General features: G+C 47.5%; 1 protein-coding gene across 1 annotated transcript; it reads left to right on the top strand.

Annotated features, from left to right (window-relative positions):
- The first annotated feature begins 2,591 nt into the window (after positions 1-2,591).
- Positions 2,592-4,010, top strand: LOC127347957 (F-box/LRR-repeat protein At3g26922-like). The gene has a single exon (XM_051374087.1). It carries the CDS (start codon positions 2,592-2,594, stop codon positions 4,008-4,010), a length of 1,419 nt encoding a protein of 472 aa, XP_051230047.1.
- The last annotated feature ends 11,756 nt before the right edge of the window (positions 4,011-15,766 follow it).

The following is a 15,766-nucleotide window of genomic DNA, read 5'->3' as shown; positions in this document are numbered from 1 at the left end:
TGTGATGCTGCTTCAGGAAATTTTGAAAGAAGATAAGTTCAGAAAGAAACAAGGTGTGGTGTTAAAGATTGACTTTGAAAAAGCCTATGATAAAGTAAATTGGGGGTTCCTGTTTGATTGTTGCAAACAGAAAGGATTCAATAACAATTGGCTGAAGTGGATCAGGAAAGCTTTTGCTGGTGGGACCCTCAGTGTCAAAGTTAATGACAAAGTGGGCCCATATTTTACTAGTCATAAGGGAGTGAGGCAAGGTGACCCCTTTGCCCCCTTCCTCTTTAATATGGCTGCTAACAGTTTGGCTAAAATGGTTCATCTGGCTCAAAACAGTGGATTGATTACAGGCCTGGCTGATAATTTGATACAGAGTGGGGTTGCAATCCTTCAGTATGCTGATGACACCATTTTACTGCTGCAAGATGATGTTCAACAAGCAGTCAATCTGAAACTCTTGCTTTATATTTTTGAATCCATGTCTGGATTGAAAATTAACTTTGAAAAAAGTGAAGTTATGATGATTCTGGATGATGATACAAAGCAGGATTTCTATGTTGAGTTGTTCAACTGTCAGAAAGGCAGATGGCCCATCAAATACCTGGGGACCCCAGTCTGTGCTAGAAGATCTTCTGTATCTGACATGAGGTTCCTGGGAGAGAAAACTAAGAAAAAAATGTGTGGTTGGATTGGCAACTCCATGTCCATTGGAGGGAGGTTGATTAAGATTGATGCTTGTCTAGCCAGTACTGCAGTTTACCAGATGTCTCTGAGACTTTTGCACGAGACAAATATAGAACAAATTGACAAACCTATTAGATCCTTCTTTTGGGCTGGTAGTGCTGACAAGAGAAAATATCATTTTGTGAAGTGGAGATGGATTTGTAAACCAAAGCAAAAAGGTGGTCTGGGAGTTAAAGATCTATCCAAATTCAACATTAGTTTGATGTGCAAGTGGTGGTGGAAACTGGAACATGACAATGGACCTTGGCAAGATTTTATGAGATTGAAATATCTTAGAGATAAAGGCATTTACTATGCAAAAAAAAGACCTGGAGACTCTCCCCTTTGGTCTGACATGTTAAAAGTTAGAGATCTGTACCTCTGTGGCAGAAGAATGAGGGTTGGAAATGGTATGTTGACTAGCTTTTGGGGAGATTCTTGGTGTAGTACAAGTCCTCTCAAAGATATGTTTCCTGTGCTGTTTGACATCTGTAATGAACAGAAAATTACTGTGGCTGAGGCTGCTATTATGGGGTGGAGATTCTCATACAGAAGATGGCTGACTCCTGATCTTATCATTCAAGAGGCTGGTCTGTTGCAGCTGATGAGCCAGACAAATCTATCTCAAGAAATTGATTCTCCCAGATGGAAATGGTCAAAGAATGGTCACTTTACTGTGAAGTCTATGTATAAAAAGATTTGTGGGAGTGGCAGAGATAGATCCTTCAGACATCTTTGGAAAAGCAAAATCCCTTTGAAAATTAAAATCTGGCTTTGGCTGATCTGGCATAATGCTATTGCTACAAAAGACAACCTTCTCAAGCGCAACTGGGCTGGGGCTCCTCATTGCCAATTTTGTAATGAACTGGAAACCATCAATCATCTCTTCTTTGGTTGTTCTGCAGCCAAGTTCGTTTGGAGTTCGGTTGCTACTGCTATCAATTCTCCCACTCGTCCTGGGAGCTTTCCTCAATTCTTTTGGTGGTTTCCCCAATTTGTTCCTGCTAGTCGTAACACCCAAATTGCTGGCTTGGCAGCTATTTGTTGGGCCATCTGGAAAACTAGAAATAGAGCATGTTTTGAGAACAAGCTGATTAGTTCTCCCTTTGACTTAATAAGCTACGCTGCTGTGTTTATGAACTATTGGTCAGGTTTACATGGCGAACAAGATGCCTCTGATCTTCGTGCTGGTGCGGATGGCCTCATGCGCCTGGCGGCGGCTGGAGCTGGATCCTCTGGAAATCCTGGACAAGATGTTCCACTTCGGTTGGAGAACAAGAACCCTGATGACGCTGATGATGGCGCCACCTCCTGAAGAGTTGCTAATCACCTTAGAGTTGTCTTTTTGGCTAGTCCAGTCATGCTTCTGGCTGTTCCTTTTAAAAACTCCCCTCGGCTGTAGGCAGAGGTTTATGTCCCTGGCAGTAAAAACACTTGTGGTGGCCTGTAATAGCTTAACATGAACGCTAGCATTAGGCGGCGATCCCTCTCGCCTTTGTTTTTTTCTTTCATGAAAACCTTTGTATTTTCGTTATCTTCTTGGTAATGAAAATTCGATCCCCAGTTGGATTGTTTGGAAAAAAAAAATACAGACCAGACCATGCTTGTGAATCAGTTTTCCAGTCAAACACGGTCAGTAAATCAGAATCCTTCCAAAGCGAAACACACGCCGGGTCCCAATTTCTTTCCTGTCAAATCTCCTCCGTCAGCCCGTCTCCGTCTTCGTCTCCTCTTCCATGAGGATCGGAGGAGCCGTAATAAGCTCAGCCCAGGTGTCGACGATTGTCCTCACACGGGCGGAGCCGGTTCAAGATTATATTTTTCTAGTGTTTTGTTTATCGACTCAAGGTGCCTTCTTTTTTAGAGATCGGATCGCCATGAAGTATAAGGGTCACCGTCGCCGCCACCGCCACCGCCGTGATTTGCAGAAAGTAGCTGCCGTTGGGGACAGGCTAAGCGAACTGCCCAATGACTTGCTCCTCAACATTCTGGAGAGGGTGGGTACACTTGATGCTGTGAGAACCTGCCTACTCTCGAAGCAAATGCGGAAGCTGCCCGCTATGCTCTCGGAAATCGTCATAGTTCCCAGGGATGGCGATTTGGTTCGAATTAAAGGTGTTTTGGCTCAGCTGATAGACAGGATCCTTAGCACAAGGTCTCCGCTGCTCACAATTAGCAAGCTGATGGTCAGATTCGTCTTGACTCCTGATGATTGTCGCTCCATTGGCAAATCTGTTGGCCTTGCAATGGCGACGCAGATATTGCATAAAGCTGAGTTTGAAATCGTGACGCCACAGAATTCTTTTTATTGCACTCATGCCGATTTCCTGAACTTTGGCAAGCAGTTCAGTACGTTTGTTGCTGATTGTCAGGATGCATTTGCTGGTCTCACGCGACTGCAACTGCAGAATATGAGGTTTGGTGAATCAGACATACCAAATATCCTTAGCACTTGCAAGCGGCTGGAGTCATTGTCTTTATTCGAGTGTGACGCAGGGTTTCGGTCGGTGCTGCATGTTGAACATGCTCGACTCATCGAGATTGATATTACATATGGGGAATTCAAAACTGTGGAGCTCGACTGTCCAAAGCTCCAACGAATGAAATACGATAATTGGCCATGTGATGAAAATCCCTTGGTTCTTGGTTCTGTCCCTCAGCTTTCAAAGCTAAGCCTTGCTAATGAAGGTCTTTCAGATATGACCCTCATGATAAGCCAGCTGCTTGCTAATGCCCCCGTTGTAAGAGATCTGTATCTTGATTTTCGAAGTGAAAAGATTTGGATTCAACCAGAATGCCCTAGAGTGCTCGCTCCTGTGCTCGGCCAACTACGGTCTGTGAATCTTGATAATCTTCCAGAAGAATGTGATATCGCTTGGACAATGTTCCTTCTTCAAACTGCACCATCCGTAGAGGACCTTTGCATCTCTGTACGGGATCACAAGTGTGGAAGTGAGTCACAAAAGGCTCGCACCAAGAGAACGGATGTGAAGTGGGAGAAATCAGGTCCAAAGTTCAAGCACAAGAATCTTGGCAAGCTAACCATATATGGCTTCCAGACCGACGGTAACTTCATGGGATACATCAGGCGTGTCATGGAATCTGCGTTGAACATCAAGGAGGTGTCTCTGCATGACAGGAAGGTGTGCAAACCCTGCGGTGACATGTTTCCTCACGCCGAGGTTCGTCCTTCTACATATCCACGAAGTTGCGAGGAAAAGGATTCATTGCGGAACAAGATCACTGAGGCATCGGTGATGATGGCTTCCCCTGCTGTGATTCAATTCTGGACATAAGTTCTATTTAAGTCAATAAATATTTCGCGGCATCATCATGATCTACTCTCCATGTCAGTGGCGGAGCGTGAACAAAACATAAGAGGGGGACAATTTCATAAAAAGCACAGTACACATATAAAAGATGAGTGAGTCATAGAAACATCTGGCAGTGTCATGATGATGTATTTATCTTGATCACGCAAATACAACTGATAAAAATGGTTCAATTATACATTGTTCGATTATACCTGTGCTCATCTTGGTTACTAGGATTTTTTATTTTTTTTTTGCTTATTTTCATCTTGCCTCTTATTTTCTATGTCCATGTTCATCACTTCATGTTGCTTCTGATTTACATATTCCACTAGTGCAAGAGCATCAGGAGCAGGATGTACGTTTAGCAGCTTCTTCATCTTGTTTTGTTTTGAAGAAAGACTGCTCTTCTGCTGTTTCCCATACCGAAATTTGCACTAACCTCGGCAGGGTTTTCAATACACCTAAATCCTTAATGAAATAAATAGAAAAAAGATACCTAACCTGCACGGGGGGATTGTGGTAGGGCGCTGCAGCCTGAACTGAAGGACTGGGGCACTGGCCGGCCGGTGGCTTGCAACAACCGTGCAGATAGCCATGAAGGGGTGAAACAGCAGCAGCACTCCGTGTGGCCGCGTCGGCTCGCCGATCGCATTGAGGAGGCTGGCCGTGGCCCGCCGGCAGAGGGGCGAGCATGAACAAGTCATGCATGATTGCATGAATCAATCGAGGAAGACAGACCTATCGATCAGCGCATCAGGTCGATATGCACTCGCGGACGCGTCGCGGAAGACTGGACGATGTGGTATGTCTTTTCGTCTTCCTTCAATTGATCGTTCTGTGGTTTGCTGACTGCCGATGGGATGGCCCACGAGCGCTAAGTATACGAAGTAGAAACAAAGTTGCATTTTCGAAGGGGGGGTCGTGGCCCAGTTTCGCCTCCACGACACTCCGCCCGTGCTCCATGTGGTATGAAGGAGTCCCACTGTCACTAATCAATTTTGGCTTGTCTCATATGCTTCTACGTGAATAGTAAAGTCAAATAAAAGTATTTAAGAAACTATTTTTTACAATGACCATGAATGTTTGTTCTAACTGCCCACGAAATTTAGCAGGGGAAAGTCATGTGTAGTGGTAGTATGTGAAAGAAAAACAAAATTGACTGCTCTAAAAACTTGTTTTGTTTTGCATAGACCACCGCAGTCTTTTCTCGCTACAACATTGCATGGAGTCAGAACTTAGAACACATGTTCATGTTCATTACAAAAAAAAAATTGTGAGATGGGTACAATAGAGGGCCAAAGGTCCCATTGTCCAAGGGCTCGGCCAGTCGGCCTATTAAAAACTCGGGTTCAAAAGGTGCCCCTATCAAACCTGGCCAACGGGCCAGGCCAGCCTGTCAAGGCCCGTTAAGTCATGGGTTGTGCCGATCCGGCTTGAGGGACTGGCCTCGATGTCCAATCACGGCCCTAGGCCGGCATGCGACCCGTTTAGCCCACATGCTTTTTTTTTCATTGGTTGTTGTTTCCCTAGACCCGTCGAAAAAAACATTTACAAGTAGCTATTGGTTGCGAGTTCGAACCCCGTGAGGACTATTTTTGCGAGTATTACTAAACAGGCATGGCCACGGAGCTTCACGGATCAGCACAGGCCCGCGACATTAAGGGTTGGGCCTATGATGTTCTTATTTCGTGTTCTTCGGGTCAGCCCACTAAAATCACAATAGTTGGCCAGGTTTGGCTCCTATGTATTGCTCAAAGCATGCAACAGGGAGGATGTCGTGCTGGGTTGGCACACGTGCTTCACGCCACGGCCCAGGCACAACTCCGGAGCTTCACGGGTTGGCACGGGCCCAACACGTTACGGGTCGGGCCTGTGCCCAGCATATTTAGGGTGGTTCAGGTTGGCCCACTAAAAGCATAACCCATTGGTCAGGTTTGGCCCCTATGTATCGATGCGTGCATTAGGAAGGCAAGGGTGCTCCTACTTCACGCTTCAAGCGAATCGTACGTGTCCGGCGCATAACCTGCTCGTGTTCTTTCATTTCATAACAGTCGTTCATGGGCCAACCCAGGTTATACGTGGTATGCCGTCTTTGTGGGATTCTTTAAATAACCCAGATTCGGCTCTTTTTTGGAGCCAGGATTCTAAAAAAATCATATTCGAAAAATCCTCAAATTCGAAAAAATATTCAATATTTTAAAAGTTAAATATTCAAAAATCTGAAAAATCTGAAAAATTCTAAAATTTTGAAAATGGTCAAACATTTAAAAAAAATCAAAAATCTGAAAACGTTCTGATTTGAAAATTGTTCAAACTAAAATGTTGAAAAATTTTAAAAATTGAAAATGTTCAAAATTAAAAATGTTCAAATTTAAAAAATTGTTAGATTTTAAATGTTCGAATTTGGCAAATGTTCAGATTCGAAAATTTGTGAATTCAATAAAAAAATCAAATTTGAAAAAAATGGATTAAAAAAGGACAGGAAAATAAAATAGAAACAGAAAAATTAAAAACTTGCGAACCTAGAGAAATCGATCGGGTATGAGAAAAACAAAGATAGCCAGTTTTAGAAAATTCCTAAAACCGGGAGAAAAAACCCAGATCACATAGTTTGTATTGAGCCGGCCTAGTTTGAATCAAAAAGGTATGCGTGGGCTCGTAGCATTCATACGAACCGCCAATTAGGGATTGCCGGAAGGCAACAGCTAAGGGCATCTCCAGCGGCGCGCCGTGAGCGACCGTTTGTGTCCGTCGTGATCGGAAATGCGTCGTGCACCACCTCCAGCGACGCGACGCAAAATGACCGGACCGTCCGCGGAGACGCAAACCTGACGGGGTCAGGTTTGCGTCTCGGCGGACGCGCAAAATGTTCGCTCGGTCCTCGCACGGGCCCGCCTGGCAGCGGCACAACTGCTTCGTCTTCCGCGGCATTACTTCCGGGTGGCGCTCTGTAGCCTTTTGTTATCACCAGATTTTGGCCAAATCAGGAGATGGGCCGTACTTGAGATGGGCTTGGAGAATATACACGTGGAGCGTCTCTGAAGCGGCCTTGCACGAGAGTTTGGGCTAGTTTGCCCGTGTATCTGTATATTATGGTAGTTTAGAATTAAAGATAGAGTTTAGCCCGTACATGATTAGGTGTATTTCCAAAGATAAAAAGTCTACGGACTATATATATGTATCTAGGATTATTGAGAAAGGAGGACAATCACGTTCGCAACAAACACAATCTAGACGCATCGCCACCCCTTGTTTCGAGGGTTTCTCCCGGGTAATCTAGACAGTACAAGTTTATTCGTTATCTGGTGTTACTCGTACTGAAGCCTTTTTGATGGCGAGTAACACTGCTTATCGTAGATGTTTTGGGGCTTGCATTGTTGTTGTCTTGATATGCTTGCTTAGCTATGCTGCCCCTCGATGTCTAGCCGTCCTTACACCTATCTTAGGTGTAAGGGCGGCATCTTGCTTTGTCTTTGTTTAGTAGATCCGATCTGTTATAGTCGTTTCTTGTTCTCCAAGGATTAGTTTGATATCTGCATGGTTAGACCTTACAAACGGGTTGAACGATCCGGTAGTGCGTAAGATGTGGTTTATTAAACCCTAAAGGGATTGTTCCGGGGATCAACTTCATGTTGGTTTTTAGGCCTCGTTAGGGTTGGTTTTCCATTATCTTACATATCTGCTAGGCTCAATTACGCGTAGGATGTTCCGGTTATGCAGTGAAAACCCTAGACTATCGTAGATTAGCTTAGCTTGATTTTGATAAAGCATGATCCCCGTGTTGTTGTAAATCTAATGTGAACCACGGGGCAATCGGCTCTTTGAGCCGATCCACAGAACAACTTAAGAGCCGATCGGGGCTCGTATTTAATGTTTACGTGTCTACCATGCAGGAAGCTAAACGAAGCAATCCATCGCCTTCCTGACCAGGTATAGGTCAGGTGGCACGCCCTTGCAACCGCCAGGACGTGTGCCGGAGCATTGCGGGACGACGACCGAGGGACCAGGGCCCACCAGCAGTCTTGGGACCCTCCCGGCTCTTCGTGTTGCTCGCCGCTGCCCGCCGGTGGGTTTTGGCAGGCAACACATTCTGGCACGCCCGGTGGGACAATCTGCAACAACCACGTCAACATCTGCAGCTGAGATGTCAGGCGAACCAGTCAAGTATGAAGAGCTGCCTGACGAGCACAAGAAGAAGTATGATGAGCTTAAGGCTCTCTTCGAAGCCGATCTCATCGGCTCTTTCGAGAAAACCCGTTCACACGGCGTTAGGTTCAAAGGATTCACATCTGAAGGCGTGCTCGATGGAGTAGATCTGTCTCTTCCTTCGGAAGAGCGCACCAGAGCCCTGCGCCAGGAAACCAATTATATGGTGGCTCATTCTCTACATCGTCATTCTGAGAGCCTGGTGAACGCTTTTGAGCGTGTTGCGCTCCGTGTGGTTCAGGAAATCATGAAGCATCAATATTCTCCGTCGGGACCTACCCTAGGGACTCACCAGGGAGAGATACCGTTCCACACCAGGACGCAACTCCCATTCACGCTTGCGGCCCAGCGACAAGGTTCACCGGCATACGTTGTCTACAAGGTTGGAGGTGATCCTGGCGATTACCAATTCCTGTATGAGCCGCCCAAAGAGATTCCACATGGATACGTGTGCACATACGTGCCGGACTGCAACAATTGGGCACACACGAACCAGATTACAGTAGGAGGGAGTTCTGGAGCAGATGCTGAGAAACAGGCGTGGCTAGCTAAATATGCCACCGGAACGAGTTATGAAAGCTCAGCCCCTGCAGCTCATACCATGGATCAAATCAGTGCAATCCTGAGAGATCAGTTCGGTATCCTGCCAAAGAAGAGAACAATCGGCTATTCCAAGCCGTATCCCAATGAATATGACCTGATCCCGCTGCCACCCAAGTATCGGCTCCCTGACTTCACAAAGTTCAGTGGATCGGAAGGCTCTAGCTCAATTGAGCATGTGAGCCGATATTTGGCACAGTTGGGCATGGTTTCAGCATCCGACCAGCTACGTGTAAGGTTCTTTGCGCAATCGCTCACGGGTCCAGCTTTTGGGTGGTACACCTCGTTGCCACCAGATTCAATTCGGACATGGAAGCAACTGGAAGAGCAGTTCCATGTACAATATCACTCAGAAGCTACCGAAGCTAGCATTGCCGATCTGACGCAGGTGCGCAAAGGCGGGGAGAGACGGTGTCTGAATACATTCAGCGTTTCAGAACTGTCAAGAACCGATGTTATTCGGTTCGTTTAACTGAAAAAGAAGTAGTCGAGCTGGCAGTGGCAGGCCTCGCGGCGCCACTCAAGGATCTGACTTTCCAAGTGGAGTACAATTCACTGGCACACATGGTTCAGAAGTTAACATTATATGAACAGCGCCACCCAGAATTGTACCAAGACAAGTTCAAGCGCCCGATAGGCCTGGTCGAGGCAGATGAAGTTGAAGACACTGCAGAAGATCAGGAAGTCGCCGTGGCTGAATGGACTCGAGGGGTAGTACCCGTGTCCTGCAAATGGGTGAAACAACCAGGGCCGGCCAAAGGGTTCGACTTTGATATAAGCAAAACTGAACAGATTTTCGATTTGCTGCTGAAGGAAAAACAGCTGAAGTTACCCGAAGGCCATAAAATCCCTACGGCGCAAGAATTGAACGGGAGACCATACTGCAAATGGCACCACACGTTCACCCACGCCACCAATGACTGCAAAGTATTGCGCGGACAGATTCAAATGGCGATAGAACAAGGCCGATTGATCTTCGGTCAGTTTGCCATGAAAGTAGACATGCAACCGTTTCCGGGCGTCAACATGGTGGAGCTCAACCATGCCACGAAGCGTCCGCCGGGTTTCTCTTTCGATATCAACATGGCAGGGCCTGTAGACCGCCATGGTAGAGATAAAGAGGAGAGTAGTCACTCCCGTGGCAAGGATAAGAAGGAGGCCGATCCACGCGACCGGCCCCAATATGATAACAGATGGTACCTCACCGAGGAAGAAGTGAGAAGCGTGCGGTATCAACGACCACTCTCCGCGCATCTCATTAACAAATATGAGTACCAGTACGACCGACGTCGGCGGTACGACGAAGATGACGACAGATATCGTCGGTCTGGTGCAGACAACAGAAAACATCGTCGATATGATAGAGACGATGAAGGATATGAACGCCGCGCTGGAGGGAGGTCAAGAGAGCAGGAAGACATGGACAGACACTGGGATTGTCCTTTCTTTAAGCACTGCTGGACTCAGGAGTGAGCCGATTGCCTACAATCGACAACTGCCCAGAATGTAGACAGCAGAGGAAGGGCACAAGTGAGGTGTCAGTGTTCAAACGTCTAGGGCCTCTCCCACCTCAGAGCCGATGAGCTGAGTCATCTCGAGATGAAGACTTCGAGGAGTCAGAAGATGAAGAAGAAGATAGGTACCACCGGCCAAGGTGGTGCCCTGATGGACTCAGTCATTCTCAGAAGCGTAGGGTTCAACGGCTACGTAACTTGGAGGAAGCCGAAGTGCAGTACCTGTACACGTTGAGGAAAGCACGGCCCGATTTGGCCGTGAAAATTCAGCAAACTTTGGAGACGGAGGCGCGTCCACAGAAGAAAGAATGGCGCCCCAAGCAGACAAAAGCCGATGCACAGGCATCGGCTGATACAAACATGGTGTTCATACTGCCATCGGAGTTTCATGCTCCAAGAACTGAAGAAGTGCCAGTAGCACAGTTTGACTGCGGTCCACGGCCAGTTGTCTTTGAGAAGCCACGAGAGAGGAGCTACAGGCAATTGAAGGCCCTGTACCTAAAAGGTTATATCAATGGGCAGCCTGTCAATAAGATGTTGGTCGACACGCGGGCGGCAGTCAATATAATGCCATACTCCATGCTATGGCGTTTGGGACGCTCCAACGAAGATCTGATCAAGACCAACGTCACACTAAGCGATTTCAACGGCCAGGCATCAGAAGCACAAGGCGTTCTGAACGTGGATCTAACCATAGGCCGGAAAATCATCCCTACGCCGTTCTTTATCGTCAACAGCAAGAGCACCTACGATGTCCTGCTAGGGAGGGATTGGATTCACGCTAACTGCTGCATTCCATCTACGATGCATCAATGCCTGATACAGTGGGATGGAGATGAAGTAGAGGTCGTTCATGCAGATGACTCGATCGAGATCTCACTAGCTGGCATGAACATTTGGGATGCAGATGACCAAGAGCCGATCTCTGGGATCAGTTTAGACGGTTGTGAGCGCATCGAAGCTTCAAAAAATGGGGTGAGACTGGTCTTATCCACCGGCCTGACGGAGTAGCAAGTCCAAAGTCAGTAGACGTACGTGGCAAGGCCGATCCCTGCGATCGGCCCCAAAAAATAAAAAGCAATGATCTCACCACAAGCAGGCCACGTAGTTGTCGTAGGACACAAATAAGTTGTAAACCCTCATCGAGCAATGCAATGAAAAAGGAGGCCGATTCAGGCAATCGGCCCATATTATCCTCACCATAGGTTTTGCCTGTGTTCAGCATCGATCTAGCAGGCGACGGAAAGCTAGGATATGGGTTTGCATCAGCTGGTGAGCTAGAAAAGATCGACATTGGTCCTGGGGATAAGCCGCGACCAACATTCGTCAGAAAAAACCAGTCGATGCCCAGGTGTAAGTTCCTGGAACCATTTAACCAGAGAGTCGATATCTTCAATTACTTGAAAAATTCGGCTCGGGGGGCACCTAATATGGAATAACGGATAATGAAATAAGGGGCCGATGCACGAAATCGGCCGGTAAAAAAAAACAGGATGCAAGTACAGCCGATGCACTGACATCGACTTTAGAACTGGAAAGCCGATGCACTGACATCGACTCTAGAAGTACAAGCTCAATAATGCAGTTTTCAGATTAAACAGGGAGGCTCTACTGAAGAAAGGTCTCAAGGGCATGGAGGGCGTCAGCACGAACACGATCCACCTCGGCGATCTCGGCCTCATCATCTTCGTCTTTGCCTGCCACCAGCTACTTGTTCAAGGCGCGTATTTCGGCCAGATCAGTTTTCAGTTCAGTTTTGAGGCCTTCTGCTTCCTCGTGGGAGTGGGCGATAAGAGCTTCCTTAGCTTGGATGAGCTGTTTGGTTGCCCGGACCTTCTCTTCAAGGGCCTCCAACTCTTTGCGCAAGGTCGTAAGTTCAGCAGTACTGACAGAGGTTTCGGTTTTGGCGTCCAAAGCTGCCTTTTTCTCATTAAGCCGTTGGCATTTGTCTGCAATATCGGCTTTCAACGGAAGCTGGGTGTGGCGCAAGTCGATTCTCTGACGAGCCAATTTCACCCTTGACTGGTAGGCAGACAGGGTCACAACTGGCCAGAGTTTCACCTGCAGCGTCACCGGGAGATGAGGCTGGATGTCTTCCAGAATGCTCTTCATTGCCTCGGAGTCGTCAACCAATGTCTCAATGGAGGAGGAGAGCAGGGCCTTGAGATGCTGGAGTTGACCGTGTGTAGCGCTGGGTCCTGACTCTTCGCTTGCTTTAACGGGGGCCGGTTCGATGGATTCAGGGTCAAATGTTAGCAAGCCTGAGAGGTCATAGCCCTGACAAGAACAACGTCAGTATACAGCAAAAGAGAAAGGCAGAGCTAAGGAAAAGGAGTGCACCTCTCCTAAGGCCAGAGGAACAGCCGATGAAGAGGTGATCGGCTTTTGTGTTTCTGCTATGGGCTTGGCCAAGGTGGCAGCCTTGTCGGCTACACTGTCAGGAGTGGTTAGGTCCAGAGTGGTGGATGGCATCGTTACCTCCTCGACTTCCCCACTAGAGGTGTCATCAGTCTGCAAAGGAAGTGTTTAGCTGATGAGAACATCAATGGGTTAGCATGGAATATAGACCAGGGAGAGTTTGGAGGGGAATTACATTCGAAATCTCCTGGTTCAATGAAGAGGCTTGCGGTTCCTTACGAGCTCTCTTGATGCATCGGCTCTTTGTGCGTAACCCGCCCTGCCCTGCTGTGATGGGAGATTGGGAACAGTAGGTTCAGGAGCTGGCCTTTTCTTGGAAGCCGACCGTGGTGAGTCTGGCTGGCTCTGTGTGGTGGTTTTCCCAGAGTTGCTCGAACTCGAGTCCCTTTGACTGGACTCTGTCTCCTCGTTGGAGTTTTCTTCAGTGGAGGTCTGTAAAAGAAATATGAGCATGATGCAGAAGCCTAGAAGGATGAGTGAAATCAGCCAAGACATGGATCAGCTTACGTGCAAACATTCTTGAGCTGGGGCAAGGTTTTGGCGCTTCAAGGTCTTCCTGGCGGCTACTTTCCTCACTGCTGTTCTCGCCTTAGCTGGGGCTCGGGGGGCAGCTAGCCTAGAAGATGTTCTGCTCTTGGGAGCCGATCTTGGTGAAATCGGCTGGCCCTGCATCACAACCTTTTTCAAGGGTGGTGAGTTTTTGCAGAAGAGGACCACCGGAGCTGGTGGGAGGAAGTTGAAAGGGGAGCCGTCACCATGTACAGGTTCTGGACCGTCTTGCTGCTACAAAAAGATAGAGCAGGATTATAAAAAGAAATTTTTGTGAAGCCACTTCAAGAAAATTTGGGAGTAGTAGTACATGTTCTGCGGGGACGTCATATTCAGCATCAAGTTGTTTCAGCAACGGTCCCAGAGCTCTCCTGAAGGCATGAGTCTTCCACATTGACCACCAAGTCTCAAAACCATCGGTTGATGAAGTGAAAGAGAGGTTGTGAGGAATTGGGATGGTTAGAGTGTCAAAGAAAGAGTAACACCTCTGACCCGTGAGGACATCGGGAAGATCAGCTTTGCTCTCTGTTAAGTGGTGGAGGAAGAAATGAGGAGACACCTGCCCAAGACCAAATTGCCGGGCTGCTACGACCGGCTGGTAAGACTCATAACCAGGTTTGATGATCCTGTTTGAGGTGCTCATGCCAACTGGAAGGAAGCAAGGACGGATCATGATGGAATACAATTGCCGAGTGCTGGCGTCATCGGCAAAGCTGTCTAGCCTGAAGGAGACTGGATTTTCGAAATTTTCAGACTCCGTATAAGGAAAAAAGAGAGGATTACCCAGGCCTTGGTGGAAAATTCTGAACCACTCTGACGCTTCCTTGAGGGTCAGTCTACTACCTGGAAGGCTGTATAGATGGGCTTCCCGTTGATATCCGGAAAGGTGCAAGTAGCCAAAGGTGGAAAGTTTGGGACATGATTCTGGAAATACAGTTGAGCCCATAGTTGAATAAACCACCAGGGACCTCCTGTTTTGACTGTCTTTTGGGAAAACAGCTTGACAGACATTAGTTGGAGGTATTGATACGCGTTCAACACGCGTCCGTTGGGAATCCCAAGAGGAAGGTGTGATGCGTACAGCGGCAAGTTTCCCTCAGTATGAAACCAAGGTTATCGAACCAGTAGGAGCCAAGAAGCACGTTGAAGGTTGATGGCGGCGGGATGTAGTGCGGCGCAACACCAGGGATTCCGGCGCCAACGTGGAACCTGCACAACACAACCAAAGTACTTTGCCCCAACGAAACAGTGAGGTTGTCAATCTCACCGGCTTGCTGTAACAAAGGATTAACCGTATTGTGTGGAAGATGATTGTTTGCAGAAAACAGTAGAACAAGTATTGCAGTAGATTGTATTTCAGTATAGAGAATTGGACCGGGGTCCACAGTTCACTAGAGGTGTCTCTCCCATAAGATAAACAGCATGTTGGGTAAACAAATTACAGTTGGGCAATTGACAAATAAAGAGGGCATGACCATGCACATACATATCATGATGAGTATAGTGAGATTTAATTGGGCATTACGACAAAGTACATAGACCGCCATCCAGCATGCATCTATGCCTAAAAAGTCCACCTTCAGGTTATCATCCGAACCCCCTCCAGTATTAAGTTGCAAAGCAACAGACAATTGCATTAAGTATGGTGCGTAATGTAATCAACAACTACATCCTTAGACATAGCATCAATGTTTTATCCCTAGTGGCAATAGCACAACACAACCTTAGAACTTTCTGCATCCTTTGTCCCGGGTGTCAATGCAGGCATGAACCCACTATCGAGCATAAATACTCCCTCTTGGAGTTACAAGCATCTACTTGGCCAGAGCATCTACTAGTAACGGAGAGCATGCAAGATCATAAACAACACATAGATATAACTTTGATAATCAACATAACAAGTATTCTCTATTCATCGGATCCCAACAAACGCAACATATAGAATTACAGATAGATGATCTTGATCATGATAGGCAGCTCACAAGATCCGACAATGATAGCACAATGGGGAGAAGACAACCATCTAGCTACTGCTATGGACCCATAGTCCAGGGGTAGACTACTCACACATCACTCCGGAGGCGACCATGGCGGCGTAGAGTCCTCCGGGAGATGATTCCCCTCTCCGGCAGGGTGCCGGAGGCGATCTCCTGGATCCCCCGAGATGGGATCGGCGTTGGCGGCGTCTCTGGAAGGTTTTCCGTATCGTGGCTCTCGGTACTGGGGGTTTCGCAACGGAGGCTTTAAGTAGGCGGAAGGGCAGGTCAGGAGGCGAAACGAGGGCCCCACACCACAGGGCCGCGCGGCCAAGGGGGGGCCGCGCCGCCCTAGGGTGTGGCCCCCTCGTGGCCCCTCTTCGTCTCCTCTTCGGACTTCTGGAAGCTTCGTGGCAAAATAGGACCCTGGGCGTTGATTTCGTCCAATTCCGAGAATATTTCGTTACTAGGATTT

Source organism: Lolium perenne, chromosome 4 (assembly GCF_019359855.2).
Source record: "Lolium perenne isolate Kyuss_39 chromosome 4, Kyuss_2.0, whole genome shotgun sequence".
Classification (NCBI taxonomy): domain Eukaryota; kingdom Viridiplantae; phylum Streptophyta; class Magnoliopsida; order Poales; family Poaceae; genus Lolium; species Lolium perenne.
This window is presented reverse-complemented; position numbering and strand designations above follow the sequence as displayed.

Coding starts and splice junctions, on each gene's coding strand:
- LOC127347957 (XM_051374087.1), top strand. CDS start 2,592: ATGAAGTATAAGGGTCACCGTCGCCGCCACCGCCACCGCCGTGATTTG.